The sequence below is a fragment of the Natrix helvetica genome, assembly GCF_964273705.1.
Source record: "Natrix helvetica genome assembly, chromosome: 1".
Taxonomy (NCBI): Eukaryota; Metazoa; Chordata; class Lepidosauria; order Squamata; family Natricidae; genus Natrix; species Natrix helvetica.
The window spans coordinates 35,480,251-35,505,605 of NC_138548.1; the positions used below are offsets into that span (position 1 = coordinate 35,480,251).

Genomic DNA, 25,355 nt, shown 5'->3' on the forward strand with positions numbered 1-25,355 from the left:
TCCATCTCTGTCACAATATTGTCTTTCCCTTCTGTGTAAATGCATCTCTTTGGCAATAAAAAAAATCCCCCTTACATTTTACATTAACAGCATGGGAGCTATGTTGAAATAATGACAATGTGAATAAAGTTACCTCAGTATACTGTAGATAGGCAGAAATAATGGTCAAGTTACTAGTTGATAAACTTGGCAAAATTAAATATTTTGAATAGTTTAGAATATTGGTTCTGAAATATTTTGCTCTTGGGATCCGTCTTTATTCTTAAAAATGATTGAAGACCCAAAGAGCTTTAGTTTATGTGCATTATATCCATCAATATTTATTGGGTTATAAATTAAAACTAAGAAAATTTAAAGTATTTATTTATTTATTTGACTTCCCGGAGCTCCTGGAAGCTAGCAATCCTATTTGAAGGATTGCTAGCTTTAGATAATATGCTGGAAGTTTGCTTTGTAAGATTGAAAAACTGAAATCTTATCAAAAATCCCATCTATGGTGCTAACAAGGACTTTGATCAAACTCTTGACTCCCATTGAAAGGAGTCTGCCTGGCTGGTTTGATAATAGCTGTTAAACAAAATATAAATGATTTTTGATAGAAGCTTGGTGTGGCATCTGATGTTGTACTTGGATTATTTGCTAATTATTTTTTAAGTACTGTGCTAATCCGCTTCACAATCTAGATCAGCGGTAGTCAACCTGGTCCCTACCGCCCACTAGTGGGCGTTCCAGCTTTCATGGTTGGCGGTATGGATTTTGTCCAATACTGAAGCACTTTCCTTTTTAAAATGTAATTGATTTCCCTACTTTATAAATCACCATTACTGTGGAACCGGTGGGCGGTTAGAAAATTTTACTACTAACAGAGATACAAAAGTGGGCGGTAGGTATAAAAAGGTTGACTACCCCTGGTCTAGATTAAAATGATTCTAATGATGTAGATTTTTATTTGGCATGTCAGTTAGTATTATGAATGAAAGTCCCTATGGTTAGAAAAAAACCTTTTTAAAAAACTTCTATTACAGCTAAAAACAGCAGCTGTATTCCTAATCCTTGTTTGAATGGTGGAACTTGTGTTGGCAGTGGAGATTCCTTTTCTTGCATTTGTAAAGAAGGTTGGGAAGGACGCACATGTACCCAGAGTAAGTGCAATTATTGTTTGTATTAATATGATGTCCTTAGCCTTGTAGCATACCCAAGATAATTTATTATGATAGATGCTTAAGAGTGGACTTTTGTACTAAATGTTTTTTACATATTGAATTAAACATTTTATCAAAAAATAGTAGTTGAATATTATAGCATTTTACTAGCATTCTGATACATAGTACTGAGTTTCTTAGGTGTGGTTGAGCTTCAGTTTTTGATTCAAGACAAAACTTGCTTAAAATTTTACATTTGATCGAAATCATCTCATTTTTACATTGAAAATATTTGAATAAACTCTGTTTTGATTATGTTTCTTTGTGCTATAAAGTATGAACAGTGATGATTGTTAGCATTATTCAATGTAAACAGTAGATAAGAGAGAGTTGACTTCTTTATGAATTGCATTGTCCTGTGGTTCTTCATTGTGGCATAACATTTTGTTATGCTAATTGGTGCAAGGGTAAAGGTTTAAAAGTACCATCATCTCTGCTAGTTATTTATTGAATAGCAACACAGAGAATATCCCTACATTAATGGTGTGAATAGTCTGATGTACATTTAGATCTGCTTCCCATGTCAACGCTTTCTCATTTTGTCATACCTCATCATTTCTGTCTACTATGTTAATTAGACATGCTGGGAAGGGGCTCATAAGAAAAGAACCCCAGTTGAGGAATAACTGCTTTAAAACCCCTAGAAGTCATCTCAATAGCTTTGTGGCCAGTGTTCTAAGATCAAAAACAAACTTGGATTTCTTGCATGTACTGTATCTATAAAGTAGTGCTGGAAAATCTATTTTTAAATAGATCATTATTTTTATTATCATTATTTAATAATAATATTAAAATGTTTATGGTCTCACTTTGTTTAACTTCTATAACTATTTTTCCTAAATTCTGATACTTGGCCAACTAGAGGCAAAGAATGAGGCTTGGGAAGAAATATGTTTTACACTAGCTCATACAGTATATTGGCCTGAGAGTGAGCAGATCCAGGTTCAAGAACCTCTTCAACTATGAAACTAACTTTGAACCAGTAACAAACTCCCAAGTCAACAAACTTCACCTCTTGTGATGAAGAGACAATCCACTTAGACCTCCCAGAAAAAAAATGGAATATAAATTTAGCAGACAAGGGTTTAACTCCCATCATCCACTTTCAAGTTCCAATATGAAAAAGAGTTTCCTGTTTACATTTTTAACAATTCATTAGGGTTATTTCACCAGAACACTTTCTTGTAGCTTTAGAATTGATACTACTGTGACTACATATAAAAACAAATTGGGCTATATGTATAAAGTTACCATTACTATTGTATGTTGTTGGGGGAAGTTTTTGTACATACTGTAGAGAAACTTTGTATATGCACAAAAATTAGATGGAATAGCTCAGATATGGTCTACATTGAATACTGTTTATATATTTCAGATGAGTAATTATTTCACTTTTTTCTTTTTTAGATATTAATGATTGCAATCCACACCCATGGTGAGTATTCAGTGATAATTCTTCTTAAAAATACCCTAATACAGCAATAAAAATAAATGATCTTGATTCAAAATCTTCTCATCGATCTTAAGCAATTGTGCTGGGTTTACCAAATGCACTTCTCTATACTTATTTACTAACTGATTTCTACTCCTAAGTAATCTGTTGTATCAGATTGGTAGCTGCAAAGTTTTTGTGTAGGCAAATTAGCTCAAAAGACAATTACTTGAATAATCCAATTTAAAATAGAATTATTTAGATTTAGTTATTTGATATCCATATTTAGAGTAGGAGAGCAAATAGATAAAAGGTAACTTGTTCATATCTTGGGAATATGACCCCTTGAAAATTGGGTTTGACTATGCTTCTTTCCCCAGTCGCTTAACCTTTCTGTTGATTAGGAAATCTTTAAGGGACTCTTCATTCCAGATTTTAATTATCAGATTATTTTAGTATTTTTGAGAAAATACTTCTTAATTGCATCTTCATTATCAGAGTTCCCCAGTGTCCCCTTCATGGGTTAGTACTCTTGATTGTGTGCCATTGTCAATTCTTGGCAACCACAAAATGAACAGTTTTTAAAGGGCTTTCTCATGCCTATCTCAGTTCCTTGAGGTTGCCAGAATTTAGGAAATTGTGCAACTTAATATAATTGCATTCAAAATGTCCTGTTTCTTAAGTCATACAATTCTAAAACTTCACATCCTTCTTTGAAGTAAAATCTAAACAATGTGACTGAATTAGTTACCTTTGAATTATATAGTCACATTGCTAAAATGTCTTTTACATTTGAAATAATAAAAAATGTGTATTCCTATAAAATGTATGTAGTTACCCATTTTAATAGAATTTGGGGAGTTTAAATCAAGTTTGTTATTACCCATTATTAAAATTCTTTACGTGCTGCTTCTATTAATAGAAGTCATTTTCTCAGTGTGATTTAAGATTCAGTTAACTAAACTTAAATTAACAAATTAAGAAAACAGAAATGTTTTATTAAATAAGCATACATTATAAATTAGCTACACCACTTGAATTTTGCCATGTTGACTAAGTAATACAGTGATTATGGATGGAAATAAATTTAAATTTCAGCACATTATTTTATACAAGAACTAATGTTCTCTCAGCTTGAAAAACTGTTGACAGCCTTCATTGCGATGATAGATTTATCATTTTTACAGTTACAATGGAGGCATCTGTGTTGATGGTGTGAATTGGTTTCGCTGTGAATGTGCACCTGGGTTTGCTGGTCCTGACTGCAGAATCAGTAAGTATCTGTACAGGAAAAGGAGTGAAAAATTCACACTGTTGTCATGTCTTATCCTCACCTAGGTATTGGGTAAATTTTAGTCAGCTATACCTCAAATAATGAAGCAGAAACTAATTGAATTATTCATTGATGCTGATGTTTGTCTTACAAAAATGGTGCTCTCTCTGTTATTAGATAGAATCCTTTTATAAATAACCTTTTATAAATTATAATATATATTTTATAAATTGAATTATAAATAACGTGGTTTAAATTGTATTTAAATTATCTGCTACTTCCAAACAAATGTATTATACTAGTATATTCTGTATTCAACTCAACTTAAGGATGTCCTGTAGTATATTTGTTTATTATTACTGTATATTTCTCTATATATTTCTTCCTTATGATATTTATGATTTATACATGGGTTATGAACCTCTGCAGAGACCATTCAGAATATTCCAGAACCAAGATGGTAGGAACTTTGTCCTGTCCTTTATTTAAATTCTATTTCTTTTAAATTATTTTTCAGTGATGGCTAGTTCCATTTGTTATTTGCAGTTCAAATCTTTCCATTTTAATTTTTTTACTAATTACAATTTTCTCTCCGTTGTCATTTCTGTGTTTATATTGGGATACACACCTCTTAAAATGTTTCTCCCTTGTTTTGGGACTACGAGCTTTGAATGCTGCTTTATTTCAAATACAAGGAGTTCAGGGACAGATTCCCTTCACTGAATAAGCACACTTTGTCTCTCTTATGTTTAGAACAATCACCCTAGAAAGCCCTGACACATATGTCCAAAGCTTCTCACCTACTCACCATATTTTGTTCTCTCAGCCAAGGTGCTTTTCTCCAGCTAGCCTTACTAAGGTCTTGAGAAGCCCTGATCTTTTAGTATTACACCAATTGTGAATTATTACTTTAAATTGCTGCACTGTATTTTACACCAAGTATGACTATTAGCACATCATTTGACTTGTGATTTCTTGCCAGCATAGTATATTAACAAAAGAAGAGAATATATGTAGCTCAGGTTTGAATTATGGAATCCTTGGTGCTCTGTTGCAGACATTTCATTATCTGACTAGATGTCTATGGAGATTCTCAGTCATCCAGGTCATGGTTGTCCCTAGGGTGCTCTTCAAAAGGCAACTGGACTTACCTGAATTTGTCTTGAAAATGTTTCAATTTTGATCCAAGAACTGAAGAAGCTTCTTGGATGAGCAGCAAAGTGTTTTCAAGGAAAAAAACAAAGTACACTTGACTTTTGAACAGCACCTTTGGGATTACTTAAGTAGGTAACACCTTCAGTGCTAGAAGGGAGTGGGGTTTTTTATCTTGTTTTTATACAATAGCTTTCCTTGTCAACATTGATGGGGGTATTGTTTTCTCCTTGGCAGTTTCTTTTTGCTTGCTTGTTAGCCTGAATTGGTTGTTTCTTGATTAGGGTATTGTTTACTGCATGATTTTTTGTGTGGTTGTTAATCCTTGTTATCTGGTGTTGATTTGCTGGTGAGGAGGTATCTGGTCTTTTTGTTTTAATTTTAGTGGGTTTTTAAAAATTTGACTTATTTGTATTTTACATTTCTGAGCTGCCCATCTCCCACAAAGAGGGGCTGTGGGTGGTGCACAATAAAGCATCAAAATATAAAACATATATAAATTAAAATGTTAGGTTTTTTAAAAAAAATTGATTAAATGTTATACATTTTTTTCAAGACGTTAAAAAATAATTGCACCCTATTAAATTTAGTAAGGCATAGGGAGAGCTCTTAATGGCACCAACAAACTTCACAACTGTGTACTCCTTTGGGATCCCCACTCAAGGTAGCAGATCCATGATTTACAGCAGAGTTCCCCAACCTTTTTGGGTCGGAGGCAGAGGAACAGGCGCCTTTACGCGCATATGCAAGTGCGAGTGGGGGGAACGTGTGCTCATTGGCCAGCCACTCACGCGGCTGGGTGGTCAACCACCCGCGGCCCACAGCTTGGGAACATCTGATTTACAGGATCTGCAACACCAAGTGATGTAGAATTTTGAGTTCTAAGAAGTTCTAGATGACTAGGTGGTAGCATCAGGTAAAGCCAATGTTAGGTTCAAGCCTGCATCTGGTGAATATCATTCATTAATCTTATTTGTGAGCTTATCAGAATACGTCTTTTAGCGGAGCAGTTCAAGTATATAGCTCATAGAGTCTTTTGCTCTCCTTGAAGTAATTAATTACCGGTAAGTACTCTGATAAGTATGAATCAGGGACACCATTATAAAAGAATAGTTGCTTAGAAATAATGGATTCTTTATTGTTATTTACGAATACAAATAATGCATCCTAGTTGGTGTCAGTTGGTATCACAATTATTTCACCTTCAGATCTCTCGTTTCGGAACGGAAGAGGAAATAGTGGGCAGAATATCTTAGAGCAGAGATGAATAACAATAATTTGCCTGGAAATCATGTTTCCTCCTACCTTGTCAGGGAGTAACATGAATGTGGCCAGTAACATAATAAATTGGAGTGGGCAGTGCTAATAATTTTGAATCCCTTTCTTTTTTTAGACTGGAGAGGTTGCCTCTTAACCTATCCCCAACAAACATGTTTTACTTTTGTTTTAAACTTAAGCTTTCTAAGGCATAAGTTTTGTCCCAAATCAGACAAAACTAAGTTCTAAGATTTTTAGTCTCATTTACTCTAGACTTCCTGAGGCACAAATGGTAGACTGTATTTGGAGATATCTAGGTCAAGGTTTGCTAACTCTGCTAAAAGGCACAGACATAAATCTTAATTCCAAATGGATCCAAGTTCTATGTATTCTATAGCTATGCATTCACAAATGACCAGCCTCCCTGACTATAGTTACAGTTTGATCCATTTGGAGAGATATTACGTTTTGAACAGAATGCTCTTTTTCTGGAATGCTGAGCAATACTACTGCATTATATAAGAATTGCTGGCAAACTGTTTTTATTTGTGTTTGAACAAAAAGTCTCTGAGCTTTCTTTACAGCTGAAAATAATTCTGACTTTTCTTAATTAGCTTTTTAAGTCCCAGAGTCTGAGTAAATATTGCTCACTCGAGATAATACGGATAATTTATAAATTTATATATTCCATTATTTAGACATAATTAAGAGCAGTTAGCTTTTAAGCACAGCAAGAATGAGTGTAGTTGCATTCAAAAACTGAATAGGGAATTAGAGAAGTTTTTTAAGAGTTTGAAATTAATTAAGATTAGGAAAAAATTCAATGAGAAACTGATGCTAAAAAGTGCCTAGGCAAGTGGAGCTGAATAAAAAAATGAGAGATTTTATAAAATTTATACTTAGAAGCAACGTGTGTGGGCACACAGCATTCTAAGCAATATATACAAATTTTGAAATAGCGTATGTACAGATTTCTGAAAGTTTAATGATTGGTAAATACTGTTTTATCTCTCTCTCTCCCGTTAATTGTCTTTTTTTTTTTTTTTTTTTTGTATCTAAAAGTACTGGTTTCAAAAGAAAGCAGGTTAGGTTCTCAGAGATTCCTTCTTTGCCACAATTGAAACCCTACTGATTTTCTTACAGAGGTTGGATTTTCTCTATTTAGAAATAGAAATAGTTGGCTTCCATGTGGAGGAGATGGTTAACTAAGTAAAACCCACTTTCATATTTTCTGCTTTAGTAAGATAGTCTCAAAGAAAATGGATGCTTGCTGTAATTTACCTGAGAAAGAAAGTTTGTAATGGTGAAAGAGGATAAATGATGGGAGGAAAAATATATAAAGAAAGAGGCATTTTAAAAAAATAAAGGTTTCCTAGTTTCAGATCTCTATATATAGAGGATTGTGGCATCCATCATCTTCAGACACTATAACTAATGGTCATGCGTCTCAATCTAATTCAATGCATCTCAAAGCCATAATTTGGGGAAATGGCTACTAATACAATATCTGAATAAATTCTAGTAAACGTTGCTAACATCAGTAGCCACTCATGCATTGAGCACTTGTTTTTTCTAAATCCCTTGAATTTTCCTTTTCTTTAGATATTGATGAATGCCAATCCTCTCCTTGTGCATATGGTGCTACTTGCATTGATGAAATAAATGGTTACAGGTGTACTTGTCCTGCTGGACGAGCTGGAACAAGATGCCAAGAAGGTAATTTAAAGCTGTAAACTAAAGTAAGAAATTAGATATTGAAGTTAACAACTTGCATATCAGTGATTGCCAGACACGATCTCCCTCCTATCACAGAGGTCGCAGGAAGCCCCTTTACAGGGGAGGGCAGAGGAATTTGGGGAATATCTGCAGGACAAAATCGCTCAGATCCGGAGCGAATGGGTCCCCTTCAGTGATCGTGAGGAGACACCGGAGGCGAGTCTTGAGGTGCCTATCTGGGAGGAGTTTGACTCTGTTGCCGCCGAGGATATGGACAGGCTACGCGGGCGACTGCGGGCCACCACATGTTTATTGGACCCGTGTCCCTCCTGGCTTGTACTGGCAACCTGGGAGGTTACATGTGACTGGCTCCTGGGTCTGGTGAACGCCTCGCTGGAGGAGGGGTTCCTGCCAGCCGCCTTGAAAGAGGCGGTGGTGAGGCCCCTACTTAAGAGGCCTTCCCTAGACCCAGTTGAGTTAGCCAATTATCGTCCTGTCTCCAACCTTCCCTTCTTAGCGAAGGTTGTCGAGAGTGTGGTGGCGCAGCAGTTCCCTCGACACCTGGAGGAAATTACTTATCTAGACCCGCGCCAGTCCGGTTTCCGACCGGGTCACAGCACAGAGACGGCTTTGGTCGCGTTGGTGGATGATCTCTGGAGGGCGAAAGATGGGGGCTGTTCCTCCATCTTAGTCCTGTTAGACCTCTCAGCGGCTTTCGATACCATCGACCATGGTATCCTGTTGCGTCGTCTGGAGGGGATGGGGGTGAGGGGCACCGTTTTGCGGTGGTTCTCCTCCTTCCTCTCCGGTCGGACGCAATGTGTGTTGGCGGGAGAGCAGAGATCGACCCTGAGGCCGCTCACGTGTGGAGTGCCACAGGGGTCGGTCCTCTCCCCTCTCCTGTTCAACACATACATGAAACCGCTGGGCGAGATCATTCGAGGATTCGGGGTTGAGTGCCATCTGTATGCAGATGACACTCAGTTATACATTTCTACCCCGAACCACCCCAACGAAGCCGTCGAGGTGATGTCCCGGTGTCTGGAAGCCGTGCGGGTCTGGATGGGCGACAACAGACTCAAACTCAACCCTTCCAAGACGGAGTGGCTGTGGCTACCGGCGCCCCGTTTTAGCCAATGTGTTCCTTCTCTGGCCATTGGGGGGGAACAACTGCCCCCGGTGGATAGGGTACGCAATTTGGGCGTCCTCCTAGATTCCCGGCTGTCACTAGATGATCATGTGACGGCCGTGGCTAGGAGGGCATTCCATCAGGTTCGCCTGATGCGCCAATTGCATCCCTTACTGGAGCGGGACGCCCTTTGCACAGTCACTCATGCCCTAGTGACTTCTCGCCTTGATTACTGTAACGCTCTCTACATGGGGCTCCCCTTGAGATGCACCCGAAGGCTCCAGCTGGTCCAGAATGCAGCCGCGCGGGTTATTATGGGGAGTACTAAGTACTCCCATGTAACACCTTTCCTGCGCGAGCTGCACTGGCTATCTGTGGCCTTTCGGGTGCGTTTCAAGGTGTTGATCGTCATCTTCAAAGCGCTCCATGGCTCGGGACCTAGTTATTTGCGGGATCGCATTCTACCCCATACATCCCTGCGACCAATCCGCTCTCACAGAGAGGGCCTCCTCCGGGTACCATCCGCTAAACAGTGCGGGCGGGCGGTGCCTAGGAGTAGGGCCTTCTCTGTGATGGGCCCAACCCTCTGGAACGACCTCCCCCCCGATATTAGAACCACCTCTGATCTCCGCTCCTTCCGCAAGAAACTCAAGACCCACCTGTTTCGAGTAGCTGGTCTGGCCTAATTACAATTATAATCGTAACTGTATTTAACATCTATTCAAACCTTCCTGGATGGCTTTTTAAATTTTATATTGGGGTTTTAACGGGTTTTTAAATTGTTCTTAATATTTAAATTGGTTTTGGGATTTTATATACAGACCGTGTGTGTGAGTTGTTTTTGTTCTATGTCTTATGTCTTATGTTATTTTTTGTTGTTTTGATTATGAATGGTCTGTACACCGCCCCGAGTCCCTACGGGGAGAGGGGGCGGTCTATAAATTAAATAAACTATAAACTATAACTATAAACGATCTGCAAACTTGAACTTGACATTTTCTTCCTAGGTTAAATTTCCCCGTTCTTAAATTGCTGCCTTTCCTTCCCTTTTTTCTTCTTAGTTATAGGTTCTGGAAAATCTTGCTGGTTTAAAGGAAAGTCCTTTCCTCACAGGAGTAGATGGGATCAAGAATGCAACAGTTGCCATTGTCTGGATGGCCACATTGATTGTACCAAGGTAAATTTGCAGTGGTTTCTTCTCCCACTTCAAACAATGACAAATGAATGTATTGATCTTTATGGCAACCTTCCTCTGAATGTTTTTAGAGTGAGAACACTTCCAATGCCCAGAGACTTGTGGCTAGGGCTGATGAAACAATACTTTAAAACTCAGATCTTAAATTCATGGCTCTTGGACCCCATAGTGCAAGCCTCTAAATCATATTCTGTCACCAGCAACATTGTTTAGGAAAAAGTAAGCTATATGGGGCATGCATCTCCTACAAGGACTATTGGAAAAGAATGATAAACTGTGGTACTTCTTGCCTGTCGATTTCAGTGGGTGTTACAAGTAAAATGGGAGCAAACTAGATGGACACAGACAAAAAAGAATTTCAGCTTGCCACCCAAACAGCAAAAATATGTGACTGCTAGAAGTATAGCAGCAGCTTACTTGGCACTGTGGATCCTCCCTCAAGATGAGATGAAATGGTTTTGCACCTAAACAGGGTTAGTAGAAGGATTGCTACATTCCTAAGATTACATCAAGGTGCCATCATAGCTAGGGCTGGGCAGGCAAATAAGGAAGAGTGGGCTGCAGCCCTACTTCAGATGTGAGAATAAGAATATGCCCTATCTGGGTGTAGAACCACACTTTTGTCCCATCTGTTTGGGTCCTGAGATCATAATATTGTAGTACTAGTAATTGTAAATGGGCAAATTGGACATACAAGTAGTCCTATTTTGTATTATTAAAAGTTTTAAAGAGAACATAAAAACTAATGCAAACTAATACAAGAGAGAGAGAGAGAGAGATAGAAGAGGGAAGGAAGGACTTTCCAATTTCCTTTGTAGCAAATATAATAATGCCTACAGTTATCTCTGTGATTACAAAAAATACCACATCTATCTTTTTCTAACCATCAAATTCACTAGTCATAACTGCATTTCTTAGTTTCCTGAAAAAAAGTCTATAAGGGGGTTCCAGTCACCCATAAATATAGACACTATGTTTTCTCTGATAGAAGAAGTCAGTCTAGCCATCTCTGCAAGTTCCATCATTTTCTCTAACCATTCCTTTATTGTGGGTAATGTAAGATCTTTCTACTTTTGAGCATATAGTAATCTCTCTATAGTTGTCATATATAAAAACAAAATTCCAAGGATTTTTTTCTAGCTGTCCATTGATCACAAAGAATAGCCTCTAGTTTAATATACAGGTAGTCCTCGTTTAACAACTATTCATTCAGCAATCATTCAAAGTTACAATGGCACTGAACAAGTGGTACTTGTGACCAGCTATCCCAGCAACCCTGCAATCTTGATTGTATTCGGACACTTGGCAACTGTCTCCCACTTATGAAAATTGCAACATTCCTGCAGTCACATGACCATCATTTTAAACTTTCCCTGCAAGCTTCCCACAAGCAATGGGGAAACCAGCAGGCAAAGTTGCAGGTGACTCTGGCAAGTCACTTGCACTCTCCCCCAACTGGCAGAAGTCACCTCCAGCAGTGCCTTGCCATCTACCTACACACTCTCCCTTCTACAGCCCCACTGTACTAATGCCACACTGATCACCCACACATCTTCCCTTCCCAGCAGCAGCCAGCCCCGCCACACTCACCCTGCATTTTTCAGCCACCCACACACAGTCATTTGCCCAGCAGCACACCATACTTCATCAACCACTCGTGCAACCTCCTGCCCAGTAGCAGCTACCCCAACTGTGTTGGGGCCACATGTCACCGGCCTACTTGTGCACCATTTCAATTCCAGTTACCATTATTAACTGAGGACTACATGTAGATAAGAAACAAGAAAGAGGTATTGCGAGTATAACCCTAGGAAAACTTGCTTGAATGACATGAACAGACAGTGATAGGAATTAATTGTAAATCTCCTTTAGTGTTTCCTTTTATAGTCCATTGAAATCAATAGGTCTGTATTAAATTCTAGGTATGGTGTGGAAGGAAATCTTGTTTGCTTACCAAACATGGGGACCGTTCTAGTTACCAATGTCCTAGAGACCAAGAATGCCAAGAAAATGCATACATCAAATGTTTCCAACCACCTTGCATTGACTGGGGAGAATGCAGTGAATCAGAACCTCTACCTGTCAACATCAAGTGCTTCCCTAATTCGGGCCACTTGGACAACAGCTGTGCAAGAATTACTCTGATTTTTAACAGAGATAAAGTACCCCAGGTAAGACATTTAAGTTTTGTTTAAATTTTGCTAATGTTTCAGACATCCTACTGTTTTGTAATTGATCACGTTGCTAGCAAAACTCCAATTGTTATTAACTGGTATGTAGCACTTTTACCATTTCTGTTTTTTGTCCTCTGCTTTGAAGGCAGTGAGAGAGAAAGTTTTATTTTATTTTGAAGTCTGTTGGTATTGTGTACTGATCTTTTTCTTAGGAAAATATTCCTGTCTGGTTATGTGGAGTGTTAATAAAGAGCAGCTATCTTGTATAAAATCATTTTTTATAATTGTGAAAGATTCCATGTGTCTTATTTAAGATTGCCACCAGCTTTTGATATAAAAAATTAGGTAGATGTGTGGAAAAATAGTAAAATATTATTATAATCAGTTCCAAGTTTGCTTCTGCTACAAGTATTGAGTAAATTATTTATATATTCTTCCTGGAATATATTGGGACTTCAAAATTTCCAAAAGTCTATTGGGGATGACCTTACTTGCACATCTTTTTCAGAATTTTCCTATTATTTGGTCTTTTGTGGAATGAGCTTTTTGGCAGGATGGGTTCTATTTGGTCAGCTGGTGTAGCTTCCTTGTGCTACCATTCCATCTGTATCACTTGGAAAGGAAATGCAACAATTTTGGAAGCAGGCCCAATTTTACAAAGATTTTGGATCCTACCCCCATCACACTTAATTTGTTCTGATCTTCACATTTTCCCATTCATGCCCACCATGGTCAATTAGTACATTTTGGGTGGAATATCAATTGGTTTCTTAATAATTGAATTCTTCTTAGAGGAATTTCTTGTGATACTCAAGAGAGTAGAGGACAACACTCTGTGACTGGTACATTTCTTTCTCTGCATTTCTTGAAAATATTTTCTTTGTTGAAGAATTGGAATCCTTAAATGGAAAAAATAATATAAATGAGAATTCAGGTATTTTTTTATACATACCTATTTTGATCCATTTAATCAACATCCTGATTGATTCTGTAAAAATGGAAACAACTTCCTGACTATCTTCTTATGCTATTTTTAATGTGCCTAAACATTGATAAAATGTCTTCCCACAATCTTTTCTCCAAATGTAACATTCTAAATTCCTTCAACTTGCCCTTAAAGTATAATGACATGTCTCTCACCATCCTCTGAATGTGTACTGACCCATCAGTATACCGGAAATGCAGTACCCTGAATTGTACATAGTATTCTGGGTTTGATCTCAACAAACTAGAATAGAAGAGAATAAGATGTTTTATGTTTTATGAATAAGATTCTTTTATGTATCTTTGATATACCATATTTTTCGGAGTATAAGATGCACCCTTTTCCCTCAAAAAAGAGGGTGAAAATCTTGGTGCGTCTTGTACACTGAATACAGCATTTTTGGCCTCCTGAAACTCCGCCCCTTCACCAAAATGGCTGTGCACAGCCTTTCTGAGGCTTGTACAGTGTTCCTGGGGGCTGGGGAAGGCAGAAAGTTTTGCCCAGCCCCAGGAGAACTCTATAAGCCGCCTAAAGGCTATGCATGCCCTTTTTTTGACAAAAAAGGACCATTTTTGGGAGGTCTGCAGAGTGCAAAACCTTTTTTTTTTTAAATTTGCCTCTTCAAAATCTTGGTGCGTCTTATACTCCAGTGAATCTTATACTCTAAAAGTATGGTAGTCTTTCTTCTAATGCAGCCTAAAACTCTCATTACTTGACCCACACCCAAGTGTTTTTTCCATTTTCAAGTCATGAATCCCTCATCTTATACGTATTCTATATTTTTCTCCCTAATACTTAATATTCCTCAAAGCCGTGATGTCACTTTTGACATGCTGGAAGTGTTGCCTTTTCTGTGCTCACATGGATGAGTAAGAAGAATGTGTAACTGGTAGATCTAATGTGCTCCTCTGCATTTTGGATTTGGGCACCTGGAGGATAGTATATGTGTCAGAAGGAATCATCAGGAATTTTTTTTTTTTTGAACAAAGTTTTATTGGTTTTTTTTAATTTTAACAAAGGGAAAAGGTACGGGAAAAGTTACAAATTTTGGCAGCTGCGAAATACGGTAGATGTACACCCCCTCCAAACTCATAGTATACATTTGCATAAAATTCAATATTAAGTAATAACATAATAACATATAGTCAGTGTGGTAAATTCAATTGGTAATTTCGATCAATTTATATCAGATGACTTTTCTTACTCATTTGTGTGATCTGAGCTTTCTTGTTGTCGCCCCATCTCCCCCCGCTGGCAGAGCTCCGGCCCCTCCCGTGTCTTGTATGTCTGTTGGAGGATCATCTGGTTTTTCTAGGAGCAGTTTATTTTTTTCCATAAAGGCCTGCGCCTCTATGGGTGTATTAATCCTAACTCTTGTCTCCTCCCAGAATATTAACATCCCTTCAGGCATCAACCATCTAAACCACACCCCCTTCTGGTATAATTTATTCGCCAATTGCGAATATTGTTTTCTTTTTCCCCTCACTTTCTTGGGGATCTGTTTCAGAATGGTTATCTCCTTATCTTTATATGTCAAGGCTTGCCCCCTTTGTGTATTCAGGATTTCATCTCTTGTGCTCTTCCTAAGAAATTTAACGTGTACCTCCCTGGGAACATTGTGTGTTCTGGCATAAACTGAGTTTACTCTATAAGCCAGGTCTATTTCCCACCCCATCTGTTGTTTCTCCTTCTGGATATACTCAGCCAAAATGTTTGTCATGATGTCCCTTATGTTTTCATCATCTGTCTCCGTCACGTTCTGGAATCTAAGATAAAAAGACATTCTCTCAAACTCTATTTTCATTTGTTGGGTGTCAAGTTCTTTGTTTCCCCTTTGCACACCCTCTATCCCTCCCTTCATCTCAGCCGCCCCGTCTTCCAAAAGATCCAGTCTCTGTGAGTTCTTATTAATTTTATCCTGGTTCTCTTTAATTTCTTCTTTCATCTCCTTCAATTGTCTCTTTATTTCCTCTTGTCCCTGTAGAATTTGTTGAAACATTTGATGAAACTCCAGGTCCGTAGATTTAGGTTGCTTGAAGGCTGTTAACGTAGATTGTGTGCTTGGACTGGAGGTTGCAGATGTTGGGGCTGAGGCAGCAAAGCCTGGCTTTCCAGGAGGTGGTCTTTTAGATGCCATTGTTTATAAAGTAAAGAGTCCAGTCAGTATAAAGAAGGATCAGTCAGAAGGATAGAACAGCCAGAAGAGTCCAGGAGACAGAGAGTCCAAGCAGAGGGGAATTTTCTAATCACCCTGGCAGATGAGCAAAAGTTTTCCACTCCAAGGAGTTCAAAGGCAAACAGTCCACAAGAGAGTTATCCAAGTAACACGGAGACAAAGACCGGAAGCCTGAAGTTTGAAAGGTGGAGTCAAGTTTCACATTTCATAAAGACAACGGAAGTGTGCCATCTTGCCCTGCCAGCTTCGGGTCTCGAGGCAACAAATAAAGTTTTCAAAGTTCAAAAAGTCCCAAAGCTTCCAGATCTCATTATTTTGTAGGTTTAAGTCCAAAAATCCACTTAATTAGGATGTGGCATCTTTGGTTTGGCTCTCCCCCACCTCCTTCCCTTCCCTTGGGGCTGAGAGCTTGTTTCCAGCCACTTATCCGAGGGGGGGGGAAATCCCCCTCCCCTCCAGCCGCACCTCTTTAAGTCAAACCGAAAAAGAGGTTTGCACAACTGACAAGTTTTTAAATTGGTAATAGGAGTGAAGAGAGTCTACGCCTCACCGCTCCGCCGCCGCATCCTTCAGTTTTCTTTTCTTTTCCGAACAGCTTCTTAGCGAAGACGCCCACGCGTCCTCCGATCTGCTCCCCGGTGCCTTGGGCGAGGCGGGGGACCTCCCGCTGGCCGCCGCCAATGCAGGGATCCCCCGCGGTGCCGCCCCTCCGGCAGGACGCCTCTGCGGGGCACCCTGTGCCCCCCAAGAAGTGGGGAAGCCCACCGGGGAGCCGGAGCGAGCAACTAGTTGCCCGTCGCCGTCAGCCGCCGGAACCGGAAGTCCATCAGGAATTATTTTATTCTTCTTGGTGATAAACTATGTCCACTTGAATTAGATGACAAAATCCTAGCTTTTGTAGCTTGTTCTTGTTTTTAAAAGTGTCTTCAAAGGATAGAGGTTGAAATTGGTTACCAAACTAGGAATTTACTCTGTTTCATATTAATTTTCTTTGTGATAGCAACTTTGCCAGCTATCTTCATTCTTACCCTTTGTTGAAATTGTAGATTTCATATTACTCTGCTGTCTTTTAGAAGTTTATTAGAAGTAATGGCATTCACACTACTATTCAACTGAGCCCAACATTTATGTTAAGTGAGAAATTTGTTAAGTAAATTTGCTCCATTTTACTTTTCTCTCCATATTTGTTAAGTGAATAGGCAGTTAAGTGAATCACTGCAGTGAAAATTAGTAACATGGTTGTTAAGTGAATCTGGCTTTCCCATTGACTTTGCTTGTCACAAGGTCGCAAAAGGGGATCACATGACTCATATGACACTGCACCCATCATAAATGTGAGTCAGTTGTCAAGCATTCAAATGTAAATCATATGACCATGGGATGCTGCAACGGTCATAAGTGTGAAAAATGGTCATAAGTCACATTTTTCAGTGCTGTTGTATCTCTGAATGGTCACTAAATGAACTGTTGTAAGTTGAGGACTACCCATATTATTTGGAAAGTATTTATCTTAAGGGAATTAATTATAATGATTATGCTTTGCCTCCAGTTCACCAAACTTTACTTTCAGAATCTCCATCATCCACACTTCTTTATTTATGATTTGATCTGGTCTGATTTGATTTTTATCCCACCTTTATTAACAAGATCTATTAATACAATGGTCAACACAATACTCCTCCTTCCTTTTTACCCTACAACAACCCTGTGAGAGAAAGTGACTAGCTCAAAGTCACCCAGCCAATTTTCTAGATTAGAACTCACCATCTCCTGCCTTCTTGGCCAGCATCTTTAAGCACTAATGTTTTGTTTTCTGGGAGAAGGAAAAAGGGTACATCTTTTGCAGATGACTACCAGAATCTCATTTCTGGCCACTATCTCCTCTTTTTGCTTTAGACATAGGGGAAAAAAGAATACATTTGTCAAAATGTCATGCACTATCTCCTTGCATATCTCCAGTCAAGTATATAGCAATCCAGTGAGATTGCTGAATATGAGAATAGTGTTTCTAATATTACTTATACAGATTGTAACTTAAGAACTTTCCATATATTGTTAAGTTATAACACGGTTTTCCTTTTTGTTTAATAGTTTAAATTTTCTATAAAATAAATATGCACTTTAATGTTTATTTCCCATTGTTACATTTTTTTTCTCTTAGGGCACTACTGTTGAAAATGTATGCTCTGAAATAAGATATTTACCAGCAACTAGATCTGTTTCTAGTGAAAAAATATTGTTAGTGTTGTGTGACCTATCCTACTCCATAGAGAATGCAGTGGAAGTCGCTGTTGTAAGTATTACATTTTTGTTAAGTTTAAATGAATGTCCTTTCTGGGTAATGCCAGGCTGTATTTTGCTTAGTAGATATAGTAAGAACTACCCAAGATTTGGATAATGAGCTGATTATTATTGAGAACTGGCTTATTATGAGTGAATCTGTCCAAGAAAAGGGCAGAATGTTGAACAAAGAAAGAACATAAGTGTTGATCTGATCCAGAAGAAGAGCGGGGTTTGTCTCTTTCTTCAGTGAAAGAGAAAAAATCCCTACAGGTCCATATAAAATGAATGTTCATTCATTCAGTTATTGAAGACAGATGTGTGACTTATGCAAATGGAAATGGAGTGTGATTCAGTTTAAGAGATGAAGGAAAATGCAGAGAATGTGTGGGTGTTAGATTTATTTTCAGCATGACTATTTGCTATTTTTAATTATTTGTCACCTGTTTTTAACTAATTTTGGTGCTAACCTGCTTGATATACCTTTGTTCAAGGCCAAAAGATAAAATAAAAGTATTTTTAGCATTTATAAAAATTATTCTAGATTTCACCATAGGATGATCGGGCATATATAGTTAAGTAGACATGGGGAGATCTATTGTAATTTGGAATAGTCTCTAAGCAACCGGTCACAAGTCGAGGACTACCTGTAATAGATAGAATTCGATATCAAAATTGGAATAATAAAATGATACAAAGAAGTTAGTATATCAAAACGTGGTCCTTTCATGGCTAAGACAATGGAAATGCAAGGTTCTTATAATATCATAGAGTACTCATAAACACCTAGATGTATCTCTGCTAAACTATATTTCTACTTACTCCTTGACCAATACGGAAGGAGTTTGATTTGCTTTTAATTAATGAATTACAATGGCAGACTGACCTTTCCACTGTTTTACTCTTAAAATTAGGTTAGTCAGTGTACAAGACTAGAAAGGGGCGATTCACTTCCTTTCCAAAAAGTATCTACTGAAAAAAAACAGAAGCCATGCCATTTGTCCACATTCATCCCATCTCTTCCCTTTTTAGAGAAAATTGTTCCTAGGATGGTTGTGCTGCAGCTTCAGAGCACAATCTTGAGGAAGTGGATTATCTAGACCTCTTTCAGGTTTCAGCCCCTAGTGTGGGACTGCATTAATCATGCTGATGGATGATCTCTGGAGAAGCACTGCACATAGTCACTCATGCTTTGGTCATCTCCCATATGAATTACTGCAGTGTGATCTACATGGAGATGTCCTTGAAGAACATCCAAGAGTTGGAGTTGGTCCAGAATTCAGCAGCATAAGCAATCAGCGATATAAATATGGCCATGTTATATTTTCACTTTGCAAACAGCATTGGCTTCTAGTAGGCTTCTTAGTGCAATTTAGAGTGCTGGTTGCCATCTATAAAGCGTTCATGGTATACAGCTGTTTTCTGCCTTTTTCCCGTTGTCTCTGCCTGTCCCAAATCTGCCAGGAGGGATATGTTCCAGGCCCTATTGATAAGATAATAGCATTGTATACAACTCATGAAGCACATTTTTTTTCTGTTGAGCCAGCCCTGTGAGACACCTTAGGACATGATATTAGGCTTTGACCCTATTAGCCATTTTGAAAGCTGTTGAGCCCTAGCAATTTTTTCAGACATGGGGGTTGGTAAGCTAATTGAGCCTAGTTGGATTGGTTGTTGGTTTTCTCAGTTATATATTGTCTGTCCTTTTCTTTTGCTGTTTTTTTATTTCATTTATTGTGCCTTTTAAAATTCTGTTAACTGACCAGAATAACATTTGCAAGATGGCAGCTATATAAATCAGATTTATCTGGTCTGGCTGAACTAAAGTGCCTTGAATACGAGAAAGATAATAAGATGAGTTCAGCCTGGAAACTAAGAAAAGTGATTTGAAGGGACTGAATATTGCTTGATGACATTGTTTTGGCTGAATAATTTTGATTGATCATTCTTGGCTAAGTTGCCCAACTCAACTATGGTTGCATTAGATTATACCATTAATGCAACTATCTAGCTAGATAATACATCAAAAACTTTTAAATGTTAATTCAGTTTAGTTGCTGTAAATAATAAGAAATCTTCAATATGTAAGCAGTTGAGTCAACTGGATTGAGGAGTCAATTAGGCTACTATAGAAATGGAAGGAAGGAAGGAATATGACTATTAGTATAAGAATATACTTAAGTATAATATTATAAGAATTATATCAGTATAATAGTTTTATATTATAACTGCCCACCTAGCAGTTTGAAAGAATACTTGATTAATAAATACTTCTTTGTTAGGAAGGTAACAGCCTTTGGTGTATAGCTATGCTGGCCACATGACTCTGAAAATGTCTTCAGACAACATTGACTCCTTTGACCAAACAACTGAAATAAGCATCGTGCCCAAAGTCAGACATGACTGGAGAAGGGAAACATTTACCTTTTATCTTATTTTCATATTGGCTTGAAACCAATCTTCATGCCACAGCAGTCAACTGGAATTCTCAAGTTCCCCATCATGAATCTCAATAAATTAGATACTTTAAAATATAAGTTTCCTGTTTGTCTTTTCTTCCTAGTCTTTCATCTTGCATCAGGACGAGACGGATAATAGTCTCATACAGAATGCTGCCAATACTATAGTAAATGCAATTACAAGACGGCAAAACAGCACAGTTATGCTTGCAGTAACAGAAGTCAAAATAGAGACCATAGTAGTTGGGAATTCTTCTTCATCAGGTAAGATGAAATATGCATTTGAGACAGAATGCCAATCTCAGAATATACTGATTTCATAGTATAGGTACTACTTCTTTAGCTACTGTTTGCAGTTACAGTGGTAATGAAAAAGTAATTTTATGACTAAGCCTTGCATTTACAACCTTTGCAGGTCAGTAAGGCAAAGGAAAATTGAAGTAAGATTGTAAGCATAATCATGGTTTCACTTAGCAATCCCTTCCCTTAATTGTCAGTCTTTGTTTTTTTTTTTAAAAAAACACCAAAGTAATTTGCATAGAATGTAAAATAGAAATTGACTATTGTATGTCATTTTTGTTTGAACATGTTTTAAGCACTGAGGTTTGGTTTTGATTTTTTTTAATGTTCTATAGTAGCGATGCTTAAATTAAAAATTTAAGTAAAAATTATATCTTTCCTTTTTTTATTGAAATGCGTTTACCCATATTCCTTCTATACTTGCCCATAGAAAGAAGGAACCAATTATAAATAGGAAATTGTGTAAGTACTAAAATAAATGCCTTTTCCACACGTCTATCCAGATAACTTTCCACCTTAAATTTACTGGTTGTGTTATGTTGTGGAACCCCAAATCATGACTATTTCATTCAAGTTCTGCAAGGAGCAATGACAGGAATAACATTCCAACCACTCTTCTTGGGGGGAAAAGAGAGTTGGTTCAAAAAACAATCCCAGTATTTTACATTGAAAGACTGTTCTTCTATGTCCAAATGTGTTTAAAATCACTGTGTCATAAATGACTGGCACAGGTATTTCAAATGACAAACAAATTAGATACATAGTTATAATACAGATTTCCATTTTTTAAATAACATCTTGACTATTAAGAAGTTCTATGTGCTCATCTACTTTATACTGTATTTCCTCGGATAATGATAGATAGATATTTTGTGACTGTTGATAAATTGAAGGAGACATTTAATGCCATCTCAAAGCAGCCCTTATTAAAAATTCAATTTAAATATGATAGTTGCTTCCTGTGTCCTGACTCATTAGTTTTGCAAAACAATTCATTGATTGCATGGCTCACTTCAAATGGTGTTTATTCTGCCTTTTGGATATTTCATTTGCACTCCATATAGTTTCAGGATTCCCTTTCTAAGTTGTGTTTGCTTTGCTTTCTAGATTATCTGGTTCCAATCCTCTGTGTAGTTTTTAGTATTGTATGGATAACCTGCATAATAATTTGTGTGTGGTGGACACGAAAGAGAAGAAAAGAGAGAGAAAGAAACCGCCCATCCAGTGAAGAGGCTACAAATAATCAGTGGGCACCTCTAAACCCTATTTGGAATCCTATAGATAGACCTTACAGTCATAAAGGCATTCATTATGAACAGAAAAATTTTATATCTCCTCAAAAAAGAACTTACGATGGAGTAGAGGAGTACACAGAGTATGAGGAAGAGGAGGAAGAGGAGGAAGAAGAGAAAGAGGTTATGGAAATGGACAAATTCCTCTCTCAAAAACTCTCTAAACCTTTGACAACAAAGGTAGCAATGGACTCATTAGAGAATAGTCCTGTTAAGAACGTGCTTCAGACAACCAAAATGGACAACAGATCTGTAAAAAATGTGAACACAAAAAATCTTGAAGGTGGAAGAGACTAAATCTGTGTTTGGACCATGACTACATTGCTTACGTTTAAAAAAAAAATGGAGAAATTGGCATCTCCTTTGTGCATAAAGGACTTAACTGTCTGAAGTCAAATATTCATAGTTACTTTATTTTGAATAAAAAAAATTAAAATAATAAATAAAAACTTTATTTTGTTTCTTTTAACCTTGTATAAATTATTCAATGACTGTCAGATGATAGAGTAATCTTTGATAGTTGCTATTTTTGTAAATTTTACTTAGAATACACTTGTAAGGCAGAGGAGAGAAGTTTGTATTTTCAATTCGAAAGGTTTATCACAGAAAGCTTAACACTGTGTACAAAATGGAGGGGAATTTTTTTTTTTTTTACTTGTTACAACAGTGGCTTGGAATCCTCCTGGTTGAGGAAGTTGCTGAACTTAAGGAAGAAAACATGAAGTGTTCTTGTTAATATTTACTAAAAACTTCTCTCTATACTTCTACAAGTTTGTCCCCTTGAAAAAAAGATTGCCTTATTCTGTGAACAGAAGAAAATCTATAGAGATCTTTCAAACTGTGATTGGTTAGAATAAGTGGCCTTTTTAATTTAATATGTCAATTTGGTTTAATTACCTTAGAAATGCAGTATTGAAGCACATACCAAGTGCCTTGAAATATCATCTTTCTGTCTCAATAGCAACTGTCAAAGACTGCCATGCCCATCTAAGTTTACCGCAAGGAGATATTTGGTTCTCTCAGACTGATAACAGTTTATTTTCAGATTGTGCAAGTGCATTTTTGTAAATATGTATATATTTAAATGAATCACTTCTGTATATTTGAGTTAATAACTTAAAAAATATTTTTGATCTTTTTAAATGTCATTCCTTTTTAATTTATGTCGCAGAAAGGGAAGTTTTATGGCAGTTTCTAAAAAAAGATACAAAAACCTTATTTTGGTATTATGTTCATATTAGAAAATGATGTTACTATAATTAATGTTGGGAAACTGTTGGTCACTTTTTGTACTTTTTTTCAATGTATCGCAACCATTTCACATGTAAATAGATCCAAGGTGTTTCCTCGCATCTCAAGAACACAGAGAGTAAGTATCCTGTACAGCATAAAGATGACAGGGCAATATTCTTTTTCTTGTGAATGTCTCTATTACATGTGGTATTGCTTTTTTGCATTTTTTTAAATACAGGCCTAATGAAGGGAACAATATTCTTCTCATTTCTTGTTTGTTATGCTTATTCATGCTGAAAACATGTTGGCAAATATGCTGGATCATCTAGGTGTGCAGCAGAAACCTGCCAATTATCAATTAGCTCTGGGATTCTTTCCTTTATCCCTGATAACTAGTGTTTCTTGGAGTTAGATGGGGTGATGCCACTGAACTGAGTTTCCTGCCTCTCTGTCATTCATTAGCTGCTACTTGTGGAGGCAGGTAAACCCACAGCCGAGCAGCATCATGTCATGTGTTTGGGGTCGCTAGATGCATGTGGAGAGAATAGAGGCCTGCTCTTCTCAGCTTTACGTTGGTTGTAACATCTGGTTCCATCTTACGCGATGGAAAATCTCAGGAGAAATCGTTATTCTTAATAGAAGGCTTATGCATCATTTGTGGGGTTCTTTTTTTAAAAAAGGCTTTATTATTTTAAAAAAGAAGAGCTATACCTTTATTTTAATAAACTGATAAAACCCTATGTTAAGTGGGTTATCCTGTAATTGCAAAGGAAACAAATATTTCAATGTCTTGGCCATTTTGGAACCACTTTTTATACATGAACGCAGGAATTGCTTTGCAGAAACTTCTGTGCAGTACATTTTGTTTGACATGTTCTTCTGTAGTTTTCAGATGAAAACTATTTATTAAAGCATTTTATAACAATGTCAGTAGTTGAAATTTTTGCCCCGACTCTGTACTTAAGTGTTCAGAATGGTTTGGAATCTCTGAATCACCCCATCTTTCTACTCCCATGGCTGCAGTGTCCTTTCCCTATGCAACTCTCAAAATTCAGTTTTGTTGCTATTGTAATTTTATTTTGTATTGCAATACTGCTGTCTTCCAAAGCCTAATAAAACTATTTCCCTCATTTTATATATATAACATTTGAAACAGTGCTTTTCAAATGTCTTCCTTGTCACCTGTGGTATTTTGGAAGGACAAGGGGAGAAACTGGAGGAGTCTGAGCCTTCATGTCAAATATAAATAAGTTGTTCCTTGAATGCAGAGCAAAGAAATTTTAGTAATCTGGATGGAATCAGAACTTAAAAACAAAGAAAACTTTTTTAGTTCAGAATTTTCCCAACAATTGTACCTTATTCCCCAGAATCATAAACTCCTGTTGTTGATCCATCTTCCCCCCCCCCTCCAAAAAAATCTAGTCCAAATTGTTTTCCAGTTAGGTATAGTAAGTCCATTCCCCAATCAACTTAGGTACATTGTATTCCTTTTGGCCTTTTGTTGTTCTCTGTGTATGTTTATGTACTTTCATCAACCAGATTAATTAACCCTCAGGAGAGCAATGGGTTTCAGTACTATTAATGAATCTTTGAAAACCTTTCTGCGTTGATTAGAAGGATTCTTATGTATTGTAGGCCTTTCCCTGGTTTTAATATTCCTGAAACTTCACTTCCTTGGGTGGATGCAGGTTTGCTGTGAAGCCATCACCAGGTTTAAAGATAGATCCTATCAAAAACTGAGTGAATAGTATTTCAGAATAACACAGTTTCTATTCTGAATAGTATTTCAGAATAACATCGTTTTTCAGTGCCCCAAATCTGCTAGTTTCTTCACTTCCAGATTAGTACTGCCGAGCCATGTCCATATTCACAAATAAATTGCACAACATCATGTTTTCTTAGAACCCAAAGAATTACCCCATAGACATCTACCATTTGGATCCACTCAGCTATCCCTCCCCTCCTTACCTGACACCTGTTCCTCTTGTGTGCAATATAATACCTTTTTAAAAAAGCTCATTTATTAATCAAATTGGTATGGCTGCCTACCTCACAAAAAGTTATTCAGGGTGGCATACAGCAATCTTATATAAACAGTAT

At 37.3% G+C, this 25,355-nt stretch overlaps 1 protein-coding gene across 3 annotated transcripts in view; it reads left to right on the plus strand.

The window, feature by feature from the left end:
* Nucleotides 1–24,185, plus strand: part of JAG2 (jagged canonical Notch ligand 2) — a 100,873-nt gene extending 76,688 nt beyond the window's left edge. For all 3 annotated transcript variants that reach the window (XM_081969842.1, XM_081969843.1, XM_081969844.1), the window contains 9 exons: nucleotides 1,026–1,142; nucleotides 2,610–2,637; nucleotides 3,822–3,907; nucleotides 7,919–8,032; nucleotides 10,223–10,338; nucleotides 12,279–12,527; nucleotides 17,853–17,984; nucleotides 20,535–20,694; nucleotides 21,838–24,185. In XM_081969842.1, coding sequence (XP_081825968.1) covers nucleotides 1,026–1,142; nucleotides 2,610–2,637; nucleotides 3,822–3,907; nucleotides 7,919–8,032; nucleotides 10,223–10,338; nucleotides 12,279–12,527; nucleotides 17,853–17,984; nucleotides 20,535–20,694; nucleotides 21,838–22,319 — 1,484 coding nt within the window. In that variant the 3' untranslated portion in view covers nucleotides 22,320–24,185. The remainder of the gene's footprint in view (nucleotides 1–1,025; nucleotides 1,143–2,609; nucleotides 2,638–3,821; nucleotides 3,908–7,918; nucleotides 8,033–10,222; nucleotides 10,339–12,278; nucleotides 12,528–17,852; nucleotides 17,985–20,534; nucleotides 20,695–21,837) is intronic.
* Nucleotides 24,186–25,355: the final 1,170 nt, after the last annotated feature.